The sequence below is a fragment of the Eumetopias jubatus genome, unplaced genomic scaffold, assembly GCF_037043125.1.
Source record: "Eumetopias jubatus isolate StellerSeaLion01/CBP00866 unplaced genomic scaffold, mEumJub1_p1.0 scaffold_7, whole genome shotgun sequence".
Lineage (NCBI taxonomy): Eukaryota > Metazoa > Chordata > Mammalia > Carnivora > Otariidae > Eumetopias > Eumetopias jubatus.
The window spans coordinates 51,279,683-51,297,778 of NW_028274813.1; the positions used below are offsets into that span (position 1 = coordinate 51,279,683).

An 18,096-nucleotide genomic window follows, 5' to 3' on the forward strand; every position below is an offset into this window, starting at 1 on the left:
CCTGAAGCGGGACTCAATCCCGGGACTCCAGGATCATGACTTGAGCCGAAGGCAGTCGCTTAACCAACTGAGCCACCCAGGCGCCCTGAAATATTTAGAATTTAGAACAGAAGTTTTCACATGGTTAAATCCGCTACTTACAGTGAATTTGATGAATAGTAATAATTGTAGCAGAAGACTCAGTTAAAACTCAGTGTGGTCAGAGGTTAACTGTAGGTGTGACATATATTTTAGAATCAAATTAGAATTCAAAGATGCTTACTTCTTTGTGAGATAATACATAGACAATTTTAAACTTTCATATCAATTATGAAATGATTTTCATTCTTACTAATTAATTTTCAAATTATAATATATTGATATTTTGCAAGAAAAAGTTAGTGTTTTTTTTTTTCTCCACTTCGGTGGAACTAGTAGATATATAGTCCCCTCTCTACTTATTTCATAATTGGCAATGGGGAAACAGAATCAGAAAAACAAAGTAATAGAAATTGTCTATCTTCTGTAAGAAATAGTAAAAATATTTGATTGAGAAACTCACTTTGTTAAAGTCGATCTCAATGTACTAATGTAACAATTACTATGAACATGCTTTGTGCACGGGTATGCATTTTTTACTATCTATCATACTTCATTTGTAAAGTCCAAGTTTAAAAAAAATGGTTAATGGAAAATGCTAGAAATTAACAACAGAGCAGACAAACTTATGCAAGTTAGATTAACTGCCTATTGTAATCTTGGGAGACCACAACAATGCTTTACCTCATCCAGAATGAAATTTTCTCTCAAAGTGATAAATAAATCAATATACACAGGTACCATTTTGTCTGTTAGATTAGATACATTTTTGTTGTTGTTTCAGTAAAATGTAAAGTATTCATTCCTCTTCATGTAGAAATCAATTGTCACTTGTATTGTAAACACAGTTTTTTGAGATAAATATGTCTTCTAGTGCACAAAAACACAATTGTATTGCTTGTTATTTGAAAACCGTCTGTGTGTGTGTGTGTGTGTGTGTGTGTGTGTGTGTGTGTGTGTGTGTTCATGTAATCAAACAAAGCAGCACTGGTGTAGCTATTTGTTTTGAGGTGCATGTAAAAACATGATATAAGATTTGCTTTATTTTCATATACACCATGTTCTTTTCACCAGAAGTAGATAACAGCAAAAAAACTAAAGTGTAATCTCTGTTGGATAATTGCTTTCATTGTTAAAACATCTAGATTATAGGTTGGCCTACTGTCAGCCTGAGTTTGATTTCTGGGGGTTTTTGCACTGGTTAAGATATAAAAAATCAGCAACTCTGTTCCTTGGAAAATGAACAAATCCCACATGCTATTTAGCATTGATCTTTTGGGTACTTTGAGACTGTTATTGCTGAGCTCCAAAGTAGATTCTATTCAATCCTCTAGAACAAAATGGATTGCAGACATAATTCTCCATGGTCACAGTGGGGAAGATCATTAAGTTTTGATAAGGAACTATGAGACACTGATTAGACTTTTATTTATAAAAGACATTCAAGCCATGCTAACATTATTTTTTGCTTTTCTTGCAGCTCCCGTTAATCCTCATTTGAGTGAGTATATGTTTATTTTAATAATGGTGCAGCATTTCAGTTAAGAAAAGTAGAAAACTCATAGGCATATAAGGATTATTTAGCAACTGTTCATATTTGGTTTAAAATGGAATGGCATAGAAACAGTAAAACTACCATTAAATATGAATTGTGAATTTTAAATTTTGATGGATATGATTATAAAGACAAATTATTTAATATTCATCATTGATTTTTATAAGTTTTCCTAAATATGGAGCCATTTCCTCCAACTTAACATTTGTTATTTGTTTAACTATAGGATTATGTTTTTCTTTTGTGGCAATGCATATCATTTATATTACTATTATGTGTTTCTTTAATTTTCTTTTTTAATTTCTATATTCCAGTTATGAAAGACTATAGTTACAAAGTTGGCATTTGAATGGTTTAATCAAGATTTTTCATACATCACTAGTCTATATCCCCATTCTTAATGAAGATAGTCTGTTCACCATCCTCTTGAATATTTCACATTAAAGATTGATTTTTGTCTTACATTTTGTGCCTATGAATATATTGTTCTTGGCTAATAAAAGAATGGAGAGCCACCTTTGCACTCTTATTCCCATCCATCCAATATTCTCCATTACTTATATTCAGTGAAGAAACTGTGCAGGTCTTTTTTCTCATTTTATTTTGTTTCCTTCCTTATAATGGCCTTTCACTGATTATATAACCCAAGACCAAACTACATAACCTGTTGCTACCTTATTTTCTGCCCAAGGTTCTCCTTTACTCCATTTCTGCATATCCAGATTATAATACTGAATATGTTCATGGATCTTTCCTGTTTTCATATTGCTTTCATGCACAGTTCATTTTGTTCTCACCAATGACCCTTTAATGTGGATATTCTCAACCCTTTGAGATTCATTTATAAAGTTTAGCACAAATGCTTTCTTCTTCACTGAGTATTCTCTCCATTTGATTTCCAAAAACAATTTGTCTTCATCTATGTTATAAGCTATTTTTTATTTTGTCATAAAATACTTAAGAGCTAAATATGTTTCTAATTTCTCTCTATATCTCACTGTCTTTTGGTGTATGACAGCATCTTATACTTAGCAGGTGTTCAATGATCATTTGTTAAGAGAACAAATACACAACAGTTTCAAGATGAATTAATTGCCCAAATCAGGTTCTCCCTGGCTTCTCCCCAGGGTTCTATTGCTATTTAATTACTATATTGATTATAATTCTTTTGAAGGTAAATTCTCTGATTATAGTTTCAGTAGATATGTTTAAAAAGAGTCATCATGGGAACATTAAAACTTGATACAGGAAAAAGTTGACAAATAATTCAAGGAAAAATTTTTTACTAGCTTCAATTTACTGGGAAAAAATGCATATGTAAAGAAATAGTAGAGATATTGTTTGCTAACAGATGACTTCCATGCAATATAAAAAGTACCATTAAGTTTATGGCAAATGAAGTTTTATAAAAGACATGCTATTTGAACTGGGTCCTGAAAGTTGAGTAGAGGTTCCTTAGGTGAAGAAGGTGAGGAAAGGAAGGTCATGTTCCCATAATAACTGAGCAAAGCTCAGTGTGTCTAGAGTATATATTCAAACATTACAGAAGCCAGAAATGTGCCCTTAAGATGAACAACATTAAATTGGAATTTGAGTGCTTCTTTTAAAAACTCGTATCCTTTAGGTCATAGTTACCCACGTCTTCTCCAACAAGCATTTTATTTATTTATTTATTTTTTTGGTTAGTCAAACAATGAATTGGATTTTCTACTTTTAAAATAATTTCCATTATAACTCTCCATACTAAAGATTTCTATTGACTGTACTTTTTTTTTTACTAACTGTTCAATATGGTAAAAGATTAGAATTGTTCAGAATAAAGACTTTTTAGTAAACATCACACAATGATTTTTCTAAGTTATCGAGAGTAATTATTTTTATGTTATTGAACAGTCACATACATTTCTCCCTTATTAATTGATTTCTTTAACCCTGTTAAAGAACCCTTCAGGTCCCAAAGACATAAAAGAAAAATGTTTTATCAAGGAAACACATTCATTATACATTCAAACTCCTAATAAATTAGCCAGACATTATTCAATAAGAGGAAAATAGGCCAACATGTAGAAGGTCATGTTTTCTTTTACATTTTGCTATGGAAAGTTAATTTTTCTTTCCCTCAGACTACTTTTACCTGAGATCTTCTTAAATGGTATAATGTCTTAAATTTTGTCATTGCTTTTCAAATCATAATTTACATATGGTAAAATTAACACTTTTTTGTGTGTATACTTCTGTAAAGAGTGTTGCCCAATTCATACAGTTATGTAACCATCACCACAAGTTCCATCATCTCTATAAAGTTTTTATATTGCTGCCTTGTAGTTAAACCTGTTGGCATCCCAACCTCAGACAAACTTGATTTTTGTTTCTATACTTTTGCTATAATTGTTCAATTAGTTACAATATGCTTACTATTTATTCTCCACATTTCATTAAAACATATTTTCCCAGTAATGATATTAATGAAGCTGAAGAGAAAGTGAAAATTAAGAAGTTCAAGGAAAAAAAGTCAATGAGGAAAAAATGAAATTAAAAACATTAAGTACTTCTGATAGGATTGTAAGTGATTTCTTAAAATGAAGAAAATGCTGCCAAATCTTACTTCTTAGGTTATTTACAATTATGTGTAATGAATTCTTATAATACCATTTAGTAATATTTCTTCCACAAAAGATTATTGTCTATATAATAAAGTTTAAAAATCTTTTAATTATATGTTGGCTTAATTATAAATTATGGTTTATCTGAAACATCTTTTTATAGAAAAAATGTAGGAATATATTGGAATATATATTATATTTAATATAATACATGTGATATGAGACATATATTGGCAGCAAATAAAACTAATCTTAAATCCTCTTTTGCATTTTAACAGCTTATATAGTCTTTAAGTGAATTGACTTATCCTAATTATCTACTTCCAATATATCTATATAAAGTAAGTCCATGAAATTTGGTCATGGTATGATTCTTCATTAGACTCAAAATAATTACCTTTTAAATTTAAAAAAGGAAGGCCTTTTGTTTATAGTTTTTTAAAAACTCTTTGATTGAAATTTTGAACTGCAGAGAAGGATGACTAGTTGTCGAGAAAACCATATCCTACAGGCTCCATTAAGCACGGGCAGCGTCCTTCTTATACATTGCTGATTTCCTCAGGAAGGGTACCCTTGGACCAAACCTGAAGTTTAGTCTGTGATTGGACTGTGTTAACTGAAAAGAAAACAAAAATACTGAAATAAGATTGAAATGAATTCTGAGGTCTCTCAAGTATCTCAGCAACAGAGTTGAAATTTTCTGTAAAGAGGTTTTAAAATATTTGAAAAGTGTATTTGTCTGCTTTAGGTTCTGAAGTCCGAACTGTTAAAATTCAGAACTTCTGGAAAAAAATTTTGGACTTCTTTTGGTTTATATTAAGTACAAGATGGTTTATACATATATGAAATACACATATATATAATATAAATATTAATATGTATAATATAATAATATAAATAATATATATGTGTGACAGTCTCACTATCTCTAAGAAACAACTTAAAACTGAAAAGAAAGTTTACCATAGTAGCACACTCTAAAATGTCATTCCAAGTTAGAGATAATAAACAAATTAAGTAAAGTGAGGTGACACAAAATCAAAGGACAAAAAACAGTGACATTTCTGTACATTCACAGTGAACTATCTGAAAAGGAAATTAAGAAAACAGCCCAATTCAAAATAACAACAAAAAGAATAGAATACATAGGAATAAATTTAACCAAAGAAGTGAAAGACTTCTACACTAAAAATTATAACACATTGTTGAAGGAAATTAGAGAAGACAGGTAAATGGAAAGACACCCCATGTTCATGGATTAGAAGAATTAATATTGTTAGAATATCCATACTTCCCCAAATGATCTACTAATTCAGTGCAATCCCTATCAAAATGCCAACACCATTCTTTACATAAATAGAAAGCAATCTTAAAATTCATATAGAACCATAAAAAAGCCCAAATAGCTAATGTAATATAGAAATAGACTGATAGAATGGAATAGGAAGCTTACAAATAAATCCATGAATTTACAGTCAACTGATTTTCGGCAAGAGTGCCAAGAACACACAGTAGGTCTCTTTAATCAACATTGCACATTGTCAGTGGGGATGTAAATTGCTACAGCCATTTAGAAAACAGTATGGAGGTTCTTCAAAAATTAAAGATAGAATTACCAAATGATGCAGCAATCTCACTTCTGGGTAAATAGCCAAAGGAAATAAAGCTCAACCTTGATGAAATACCTCCAATGCCAAGTTCACTGCAGCATTATTCACAATAGCCAAGATATGGAAATAATCTAAACATCCATCAGTGGATTCATGGATAAAGAAAATGCAGAATATTAGTCAGCTTTTAAAAAAGGCTGTCCTGCCATTTAAGACAACATGGGTGAATTTGGTTTATTATGCTAAGTGAAATAAGCCAGACACAGAAGGACAGAGGCTGCATAATCTCATTTCCATGGCACCTAAAATAGTCAAACTCAGAAGCAGAGTGTAGAATGGTGGCTGCCAGGAGCAAGAGGGAGGGGGAAATGGGAAGACGTTGGTCAAAGGGTATACACTTTGAATTATGTTAGATGAGTGAGTTCTGGAGATCTGTTGTGCAGTATGGTGACTATGCTTAACAATACTGTATTGTATATTTGAAATTTGCTAAGAGGGTAGATCTTTAGGGTTCTCACCTCCAAAAAAAGAAAGGAAGGAAAGGAGGAAGGGAAGGAGGGAGGGAGGGAGGGAAGAAGGGAGGGGGGGAGGGAGGAAGGAAGGAAAATAGTGGTAACTATGTATATGTGAAGTGATGGATGTATTAATTTGCTTCATTGTGATTATTTCAAAATATATATCAAAACATCAAACTGTATATAACTTATATATATATAACTTTTGTTTGTCAATTATATTTCAGTAAAGCTAAAAAAATAAAGTAAAAAATAAAGAAACAGGATAGGTGGGTACAAGAGGGAGTCATTGGGCTAGAGGACTATTGGGCATAGGCTGCTTTTCCCCAAGTTTTAGTCTTTCTTCACCATAGTGAGAAGAATTGGGGTAGTGAGACCATGTAATACAAAATATTTCAGATATATTTATTTCTAAGTAGCTCTTGAAACTACCAAGATCATATTATAGTTAGAAAACCACTGAAAAATTCAATATCAACTGTCTTCAGTTGCATATCTTTGTGAAAATCCTGGACTATATTACTTTCTTATTTTATGAGATCTTTTAATATTTAATATTACATAGACTTTTGATAAGTTTTTACAGACTGATGCATTTTCACTATCAAGATGTTCCTTATTTCAATAAACTTTTTAATGAATAGCCTTTTGCATAATTACCCTACATATAATGACAGGATAATCATAAGATTATTATGGTCCAAAATGGCGAGTTTTTCCCACTTTTATCTTTCTACTTTTTATAAAATCTTTCCAGTAATAGGTTTCTTCACTGTAAAAATGTCTACAGAAGTAATGAAGAACTATGGAGATGACTTATTTATCTTTGTGCAATGGGAATTACTGGAGTCTTAAGTCTCCTTCAAATTTAAACAACTTATGTCTTCTGTAAAATAACCAAATTATGAAAAATTTAGGTATATCTAAAATTATGGGCATGTCTTCTCATAAGCTGTATTGTTGCTTAATTTTACTATGAGTGACTCAATTTTCAGGTTTTAAAAACTCTTGTTTGTTTTTTGTAGGCAATTTTTTTGCAAACAAGGCTAAATTACACAAAAGATGTTTAAATGGTCTTATAAAATTCATCATATATGCTTTTAAATGACATAAAAAGTAAGATTTGGCAGCAGATTTATAAACAAATCCTAAATTTTTACATTTGTTTTTTGATATTTTCTTTGTGTATATACAATATGTAATTAAACAACTGAAAACATTTAAAATCAAACATTGCTTTATCCTGACTCCAAAGTAGCAGCTAAAGGAATCTCCTATTGTGCCTAAAAGATATTTAAAGAAATATATCCATGCGTATAGCTACCCTGCTGTCACCAACATTAGATCTCAACTGATAATATCAAGCAGTCCTGTCTTCTTCAGTACAAGATCCATGGCATAAATATATGCTGAAAAATATTTTATATGGAATATTGTTTATCCAGAAATTTACTGATTTAGAATTCACTAAATGCTTATATTCCCTGTGAATATGCCTATTCATAATAAGGAATATAAATAAACACAAAGAGGTACAGCAAGTCTTTTTCTGAAAACAAAAACAAAACAAAACAAAAACTTAAATTCAAAGGGAAAGCCTTCTGTTTTATATTTATATGTCAAATGGTTTTCTTCCTGTGTTCCTTCCTTCCTTCCTTCCCTCTTCCTTTATTAAATTGTGATTTTTTAAAAAAATTAAATTTAAAAATTTAAAAATTATTTAATTTTTTTAATTTTTAAAAAGTTTTAAAAATTAAAAAATTTAATATGAGATCTACCTTCTTGATAACGTTTAAGTATACAATACAGCACTGTTATCCCAGCATAATGTTCTACAGCAGATCTCTTGCTGAACTGAAAGTTTATACCTTTTGACCAATGTCTCTCCATTTCCATCTTCCCCCAGCCCCTGAAAACCACCATTCTACTTTCTGCTTCTTTATATTTGGATATTTTAGATACCTCATAAGTGTAATCATGCAGCATTATTCTTCTAAGAATAAATACATGGCTTAATATAATGTCCTTAGTAGAATGTCCTCCAGGTTCATCAGTGTTGTCACATATTGGCAAGATTTTCTTCTTCTCTAAGGCTGAATAATATTCCATTGTATGCATATCTTCTTTACCCATTCATCCATTGATGGGCACTTAGGTTGCTTCCATATTTTGGCTATTGCAACATATGCTGCAATGAATATAGGAGTGCATCCTTCTCCTTGTTAAGATAATGGTTTCAATTTTTTGGATAGATACCGAGAAATAAGATTGCTGGATTACACAGTAGTTCTATTTTTTTTAAGTTAAAAAAAAGGCGGCACTTGAACTCACGACCCTGAGATCGAGAGTTGGACACTTAACCAACTGAACCACCCAGTTGCCCCCAGTTCTGATTTTAATTTTTTTTTAAAGATTTATTTATTTTTTTTGAGAGAGTGAGAATGAGAGAGAGAGAGAGTACATGAGAGCGGGGAGGGTCAGAGGGAGAAGCAGACTCCTCGCTGAGCAGGGAGCCTGATGCGGGACTCGATCCTGGGACTCCAGGATCATGACCTGAGCTGAAGGCAGTTGCTAACCAACTGAGCCACCCAGGTGCCCCTGATTTTAATTTTTGAGGAATTCCATACTGTTTCCTTACTGGTTGTACCATTTTACATTCCTATGACAGTGTATAAGTGTTCCAGTTTTTCCACATGCTTGGCAATACTTTTTTTTTTTTAATTGCCATCTCATTGTGTGATATCTCATTGTGGTTTTGATTTGCATTTCCCTGATGATCAGTGATGTTGAACATCTTTTTGTGTGTCTGTTGGCCATTTGGATGTCTTTGGAGAAATGTCTGTTCATGCCTTCTTTGTGCCTAGTTGACATTATCTTCTTTATTTATGCCTATATTTCAAGCAGGGTACATCCCAGTAAGAAAACCCTTTGATACCTAGAAACATCATTCCTACCCTCATTGAAGAAAGTTCTCTCCGAACTTTTTGTTGGGTCTGAACTCACCATGTGGCAGGCATACAAGAAATCCCAGTCCTTCCACAGTCTTCATAAAAGCTTTTCATTACTTTATTTCTAGTGAATTTCAACCTGCTGCCAAATCCACATTCAAAAAATAATTTAAAGATAACTATTTTTTTAAAATATTTTGCCATTATCTTCTCCTAAGTAAACTTCCATTTCTGCAAGTGGGTATACATGAAAGCATCTCCAGACATGGTGTGAAAAATTATATCCTCAAGGTATACAGCCTTAATATGTTGTCAGGTAAATTAATAAAGCTCATTTTGTAATTGACAGTTCTGTTTGAATTATTTCTAGACTCGAAAAATGAGAGTTGGGAAAAGTCATCAGCCATAATTCAAGTGTGAATTATATTCTTTAATTTCAATTATTTGGATATTTCAGAGGAAAATGGTTTGGGTTTAAGTTATTAAACCAAAAGACTGATTTATATATCAAGATTACTTTTCTTTTTTGTTAAAATTGAAATAGTTTTAGGTTTAGTCGTAATCTTGTGTGCTATCATGGCTCTGGTATCACTGTCACAGTCTTGCATTATTATTGCTGTATAATGTTTTAAAAATTTTTATAAGAATATTGCAGTGTTTATATTAATTTGATTAATATTAATTATTTTAATGAAAATTCATTAACAGGAGAATTTCACTGTGGATTTGAAGATGGGAACATTTGTTTGTTCACCCAAGATGATACAGATAATTTTGACTGGACAAAGCAAAGTACTGCAACAAGAAATACAAAATATACTCCAAACACAGGACCTAATGCTGATCGTAGTGGCTCCAAAGAAGGTATGAGGGTATGAAATGTTGTGTTTATAACAATCATATTCCAGCCTTGGACTTTTAGAAATCAGTGCCATTAATATGACATGCAACAGAATGTTTAGTTATAGAGTTGAAGATTATGGGATAAAACATTAAATTTTTAATGTACAGTACCAATAATTCAGAAATTTCCAAGATCATAGACATGAATCTTCTCTCAGAACTCACACATATAGCTGAGAGATGGGAATTTTTTAATAATTCAAGTGTAAAATTCCAATTTTGTCTAAAGTTTTTATACATTTAAGCAATTTTATCTTTAATTATGTAGATCATTTATTTGTTCTTTATATTATACATAAATAGTTCATAAATGAGATCAACATTCTCCTGTGAATCTATAATTTACTTCATATAAAAACTCTAAAACTTCTTAATGATTTCAAATTTCATGTCACCTAATAATGTGCTTAAACATTTTATATTGTCTTTTTAAAGGTTTTTATATGTACATTGAGACATCTCGACCCAGACTGGAAGGCGAAAAGGCCCGACTTCTCAGCCCTGTTTTCAGCATAGCTCCTAAAAACCCTTATGGCCCCACGAACACTGCGTATTGTTTCAGCTTCTTTTATCACATGTATGGACAACATATAGGTGAGATAACAAGAATTATTACGTTTCTTCTAGAGTAAATCATAACTAAGAAGAAAAAGGTTCACAAACACACAGCATGAAATCAATTTTAGTCAAAGAATATCATCGACTTTTAAATGACTTACCTTCAAATTGCAAAGTAAAATGCTAAGAATGTTCCCCTATCATGTCCTAATTTCCAAATTTTATATTAGAATTTGAACTTTTGGAGCATTACCTACCCCTTCTAGAATCCGCATTCAGGCAAATCATCAATGGGTTAAATTCGTTATGATCTTACTGTGAAATTAATACCAGTATAACTTAGGCTGTTTCTTTTCAAAGAAATTTGTGTGAATAATGACTCACCATGTATTCATGACCATGAAAAGGAGTGTTGCCATCTTTGCAAGACAAATACTTTTAGCACTGTCTACATATTTGGAATACTGGTATGATATTTTCTTGTTTATAAAGTATGCCTAACACACTTAGTAAGATTTAAGAACATCTTGGGTCCTGAAGAGCACGCAAAGATGAAGATACATTCCTTGCCCTTAGAGACCCGTGTACAGTAATGGAGGCCAAGATGAGTAAATACATAATCATGCTGGATAGAATACTGCATAATCTTTAGGAAGAACCTAGCAGGGGTGCCTGGGTGGCTCAGCAGATTAAGCATCTGCCTTCAGCTCAGGTCATGATCCAGGGGTCCTGGAAGCAGCCCCACCTAGGGCTTCCTGCTCAGCGGGGAGTCTGCTGCTCCCTCTGCCTCTGCCTCTCCCCATGCTCATGCCCTCGCTCTCTCTCTCTCTCGTGTGCTCTCTCTCTCTCAAATAAATAAAATATTTTTTTTAAAAAAAGAAAGAACCTATTAAAACTCCTGCGAGAGGTGGGGAGAGATCATATGGGTCTACAGTTCTTTATGCACAATTCTAAAATCAAAAAAACTGAACACAAAATTTTTTAACTTAATTAAATTTGGCAGTGCATGCCAGCCTAATCTCTGTGCCTTAGAATATATGACCTGGGCTAATATGAACTTATTTATAGTCTTTATCCAAATAAGTGTGAGCATTTATACTATTTGCAGCAAAAACATTACTGGGTTTAATTATGAGATTCTGTTCCAGATCCTTCCAGAGACTCACGTAATATACAAGATATATATATTCCTTTACCTGTCTAAAATAAGGCAAAATTCTGAATGGTGACGCATCTAAGCTCACAGAATTTGGACCAGGGATTGTGGATCTGCATCTAGCTGAAGAATAAGGAAATGCTTAGGGACAATGGAAAACGTTTCTCTATGAAAGGAGGGTACATTTTCAATAAACAGAGATAAACACAAGGAAGATTAAGGTACTGATAATGAGGAATTAAAATGTGGGATGTTAGGAGGACATTAAGTGTTTTGATATAAATGAATAAAACTAAAAATATAAATATATAATTATATAAACTAATAAAATTGTGCACATGATCTATTCCAGCTACTGCACTATTTAAGTGAAGTAATCCCCTTAATCAGTTCATAAAGATGGGCATCCCCACTCATCTTTTACAGTAGAGCACAAAACCTCAGACAGTGCAAGTAACTGGTTATGCTGGGGCGTAAACTCATTGCCAGCACTATTAACCAGTGTTTTTCACAGTGGAGCACTAGGTGACAAATCTGGAAGGACAAACTTGGGCAGTCAAAAGTTCCCTTCACATGAAGTCGGGAAACCTGGGCAGGAACGCGGCTGTTAGCCCTCAGTCACTGTAGGAATTTACAGAATTCATTTAAAATGACTGGATCGTGGCCTCCTCACCTTTAGAATGAGAATAATCATTCCTATTTCAGAAATTTGCAGTGCAAGTGAAATAAGGTAACATATATAAAATCTCCTATCAGATGGTAGACGCTCATAATCGTAGGCTATTTTGAATCTCAAATAGCAGCAATAATAGCAACAGTAAAGTAATAGCTAATATTGATGGACCAGGTCACTATTCCTAACACGTCATGGATTATTTCTTTTAATTTTCACAATAAACATTTGTGGCTCCTTAAAATCATTATCCTGTTTCATAGATAAGGAAACTTGATACAGAGAATTTTACTTCACTTTCCTTGCTGTAATGTCACAGCTGATAAATTGCGAAGCCATAATACCAACCTGGGAAGTGGACACAGAGTTTGTCTGCTTCTCCACCCTGCAGGGACACTTACTGAAGAGTTTTGAAAGCTTAGCTCATTTAGTGGTAGGGGGAGACAGTACAGATTTTATGCAGACAACGTGCATGATGAGATTTTTGATTTGGGAAAATAAATTTTCTAGGAGTGGGTAAAATCACTGAGAAACAGAACATAGACTGGAAAAGTGGATAGAAAATTATGACATAGTCATAGGTTCACTAGGGCCTAACCTATGAAAAGAAATCTCCACACCAATGCCAAACTATCTGATTTATTGTGAGATTACGATCTTATTACAAAGGTAAGATTGGCTCAACTCTAATTTTTCCCATTAGCTGATGGTGTATGTTTTACTTATTCTTTATTTCAAATATACTTCTTAGACTTCCTTTCCCTCCTTCCAGTTGACCTTGGAACAGGTGTATTTTAAATTGGCTTTTAAATAAATAATTCCAAGATCAATATTTTGAATTACTTTAATGAGTAAAATATGCAGGTTCTGTTTTTATGAGGCTACCCCCTCTCAAAACTTCTGCATATTTATGTTGAGATCCAAGATAATTTTAATATACTTTTAACTTCACACTTGTTATTCTTACCCTCTTTATTGCTGATGAATGTCCCACTGACCTCCGCCAGTTTTATTCGGATTGTTTCAGGAAGAAGGCAGTTCTCCCCTTCTTCCAGGTTCTCATACATTTGCCACTTTGATGCCCGTGGCATTTCTGTTTTTCATCAGATGGTGGAGGTTTGCAGGTATCAGATCTGTCACTTGAGTCCCTCTCGGCAGGGCATGATCATGCTACATCTAGGCAAAAATGACTGTTCCAAACTGACTCATCATGAGGACCAGATGAATGACCTCATTAGGGAGAGGCTGCCTATAGCTGAAACCTTCCCTCTTCGCAGATGTTATTCTTTTTTTTATATGACCTCACTGATATGAGGAATTCTTTTTTAAAATGTTCTATTTGTATGTTAATCACCATACATTACATCATTAGTTTTTGAGGTAGTGTTCCATGATTCATTGTTTGCGTATAACACACAGTGCTCCCTGCAGAACGTGCCCTCTTTAATACCCATCACCAGGCTAACCCATCCTCCCACCCCCCTCCCTTCTAGAATCCTCAGTTTGTTTTTCAGAGTCCATCGTCTCTCATGGTTCATCTCCCCCTCCAATTTCCCCCACTTCATTCATCCCCTCCTGCTATCTTCTTTTTTTTTCTTAACATATATTGCATTATTTATTTCAGAGGTACAGATCTGTGATTCAACAGTCTTACACAATTCACAGAGCTCACCATAGCACACACCCTCTCCAATGTCTATCACCCAGCCACCCCATCCCTCCCACCCCCCACCACTCCAGCAACCCTCAGTTTGTTTCCTAAGATTAAGAATTCCTCATATCAGTGAGGTCATATGATGCATCTCTTTCTCTGATTGACTTATTTCACTCAGCATAACACCCTCCAGTTCCATCCACGTCATTGCAAATGGCAAAAGCTCATTCCTTTTGATGGCTGCATAATATTCCATTGTGTATCTATACCACATCTTCTTTATCCAATTCATCTGTCGATGGACATCTTGGCTCTTTCCACAGTTTGGCTATTGTGGACATTGCTGCTATAAACATCGGGGTGCACGTACTTCTTCGGATCCCTACATTTGTATCTTTGGGGTAAATACCCAGCAGTGCAATTACGGGTCGTATGGTAGCCTATTTTCAACTTTTTGAGGAACCTCCATACTGTTTTCCAGAGGGGTTGCACCAGCTTGCATTCCCACCAGCAGTGTAGGAGGATTCCCTTTCTCCGCATCTCCACCAATATCTATCGTTTCTTGACTTGTTAATTTTAGCCATTCTGACTGGTGTGAGGTGGTATCTCATTGTGGTTTTGATTTGGATTTCCCTGATGCCGAGCGATGTTGAGCACCTTTTCATGTGTCTGTTGGCCATTTGGAAGTCTTCTTTGGAAAAATGTCTGTTCATGTCTTCTGCCCATTTCTTGATTGGATTATTTGTTCTTTGGGTGTTGAGTTTGATAAGTTATTTATAGATTTTAGATACTAGCCCTTTATCTGATATGTCATTTGCAAATACCTTCTCCCATTCTTTCGGTTGTCTTTTGGTTTTGTGCACTGTTTCTTTTGTTGTGCAAAAACTTTTTATCTTGATGAAGTCCCAATAGTTCATTTTTGCCCTTGCTTCCTTGCCTTTGGCGATGTTTCTAGGAAGAAGGTGCTGTGGCTGAGGTCGAAGAGGTTGCTGCCTGTGTTCTCCTTAGGATTTTGATGGACTCCTGCCTCACACTGAGGTCTTTCAACCATTTTGAGTGTATTTTTGTGTGTGGTGTAAGGAAGTGGTCCAGTTTCATTCTTCTGCATGTGGCTGTCCAATTTTCCCAACACCATTTGTTGAAGAGACTGCCTTTTTCCATTGGATATTCTTTCCTGCTGTGTCAAAGATTAGTTGACCATAGAGTTGAGGGTCCATTTCTGGGCTCTCTATTCTGTTCCATTGATTGATGTGTCTGTTTTTGTGCCAGTACCATACTGTCTTGATGATGGCAGCTTTGTAATAAAGCTGGAAGTCTGGAATTGTGATGCCACCAGCTTTGCTTTTCTTTTTCAATATTCCTCTGGCTATTCGGGGTCTTTTCTGGTTCCAACAAATTTTAGGATGATTTGTTCCATTTCTTGAGAAAAGCTGATGGTATTTTGATGGGGATTGCATTGAATGTGTAGATTGCTCCAAGTAGCATTTACATCTTCACAATATTTGTTCTTCCAATCCATGAGCATGAAACGTTTTTCCATTTCTTTGTGTCTTCCTCAATTTCTTTCATGAGTATTTTATAGTTTTCTGAGTACAGATCCTTTGCCTCTTTGGTTAGATTTATTCCTAGGTATCTTATGGTTTTGGGTGCAATTGTAAATGGGATCGACTCCTTAATTTCTCTCTCTTCTGTCTTGTTGTTGGTGTATAGGAATGCCACTGATTTCTGTGCATTGATTTTATAGCCTGCTACTTTACGGAATTCCTGTATGAGTTCTAGCAGTTTTGGGGTGGAGTCTTTTGGGTTTTCCACATAAAGTATCATATCATCTGCAAAGAATGAGAGTTTGACTTCTTCTTTGCCGATTTGGATGCCTTTGATTTCTTTTTGTTGTCTGATTGCTGTGGCTAGGACTTCTAATACTATGTTGAATAGCAGTGGTGATAGTAGACATCCCTGCTGCATTCCTGACCTTAGAGGGAAAGCTCTCAGTTTTTCCCCATTGAGAATGATATTCACTGTAGGTTTTTCATAGATGGCTTTTATGATATTGAGGTATGTACCCTCTATTCCTATACTCTGAAGAGTTTTGATCAAGAAAGGATGTTGTACTTTGTCAAATGCTTTTTCTGCATCTATTGAGAGGATCATATGATTCTTGCTCTTTCTTTTCTAATGTATTGTATCACATTGATTGATTTGTGGATGTAGAACCAACCTTGCAGCCCAGGGATAAATCCCACTTGGTTGTGTGAATAATCCTTTTAATGTACTGTTGGATCCTATTGGCTAGTATTTTGGTGAGAATTTTTGCATCCATGTTCATCAAGGATATTGGTCTGTAATTCTCCTTTTTGATGGGGTGTTTGTCTGGATCAAGGTAATGGTGGCCTCATAAAACGAGTTTGGAAGTTTTCCTTCCATTTCTATTTTTTGGAAGTTTCAGAAGAATAGGTATTAATTCTTCTTTAAATGTTTGGTAGAATTCCCCTGGGAAGCCATCTGGCCCTGGGCTTTTGTTTGTTGGGAGATTTTTGATGACTGCTTCAATTTCCTTACTGGTTATAGGTCTGTTTAGGTTTTCTATTTCTTCCTGGTTCAGTTTTGGTAGTGGATACATCTCTAGGAATGCATCCATTTCTTCCAGATTATCTAATTTGCTGGCATAGAGTTGCTCATAATATGTTCTTATAATTGTTTGTATTTCTTTGGTGTTGGTTGTGATCTCTCCTCTTTCATTCATGCTTTTGTTGATTTGGGTCATTTTTCTTTTTGATAAGTCTGGCCAGGGGTTGTTAATTCTTTCAAAGAACCAGCTCCTAGTTTCGTTGATCTGTTCTACTGTTCTTTTGGTTTCTATTTCATTGATTTCTGCTCTGATATTTATTATTTCTCTTCTCCTGCTGAGTTTAGGCTTTATTTGCTATTTTTTCTCTAGCTCCTTTAGGTGTAGGCTTAGGTTGCATATTTGAGCCCTTTCTTGTTTCTTGAGAAAGGCTCATATTGCTATATCCTTTCCTTTAGGACTGCCTTTGCTGCATCCCAAAGATTTTGAAGAGTTGTGTTTTCATTTTCATTTGTTTCCATGAATTTTTTATTTCTTCTTTAATTTCCTGGTTAACCCATTCATTCTTTTGTAGGATGCTCTTTAGACTCCATGTATTTGAGTTCTTTCCGACTTTCCTCTTGTGATTGAGTTCTAGTTTCAAAGCATTGTGGTTGGTTGGAAAATATGCAGGGAATAATCCCAATCTTTTGGTACTGGTTGAGACCTGATTTGTGACCTAGGATGTGATCTATTCTGGAGAATGTTCCATGGGCACTAGAGAAGAATGTATATTCCGTTGCTTTGGGATGGAATGTTCTGAATATGTCTGTGAAGTCCATTTGGTCCAGTGTGTCATTTAAAGTCTTTATTTTTGGTTGATCTTGCTTAGATCATCTGTCCATATCAGTGAGGGGAGTGTTAAATTCCCCCACTATTATTGTATTGTTGTCAATGTGTTTCTTTACTTTTGTTATTAATTGCCTTATATAATTGGCTGCTCCCATGTTAGGGACATAGATATTTACAATTGTTAGATCTTCTTGTTGGATAGACCCTTTAAGTAGGATAGAGTGTCCTTCCTCATCTCTTATTACAGTCTTTGTTTTAAAATCTAATTTGTCTGATATAAGGATTGCCACCCCGGCTTTCTTTTGGTGTCCATTAGCATGGTAAATGGTTTTCCACCCCCTCACTTTCAATGTGGGGGTGTCTTTGGGTCTAAAATGAGTCTCTTGCAGACAGCATATCGAGGGGTCTTGTTTTTTTATCCAATCTGATAGCCTGTGTCTTTTGAT

At 34.2% G+C, this 18,096-nt stretch overlaps 1 protein-coding gene across 1 annotated transcript in view; it reads left to right on the plus strand.

Moving 5' to 3' along the window:
- MDGA2 (MAM domain containing glycosylphosphatidylinositol anchor 2) overlaps positions 1-18,096 on the plus strand; it is a 793,866-nt gene that overhangs the window by 745,612 nt on the left and 30,158 nt on the right. The window contains exons 12-14 of the mRNA XM_028097835.2: positions 1,559-1,579; positions 10,018-10,173; positions 10,648-10,806. Of these exons, the coding sequence (XP_027953636.1) occupies positions 1,559-1,579; positions 10,018-10,173; positions 10,648-10,806 (336 nt within the window). The remainder of the gene's footprint in view (positions 1-1,558; positions 1,580-10,017; positions 10,174-10,647; positions 10,807-18,096) is intronic.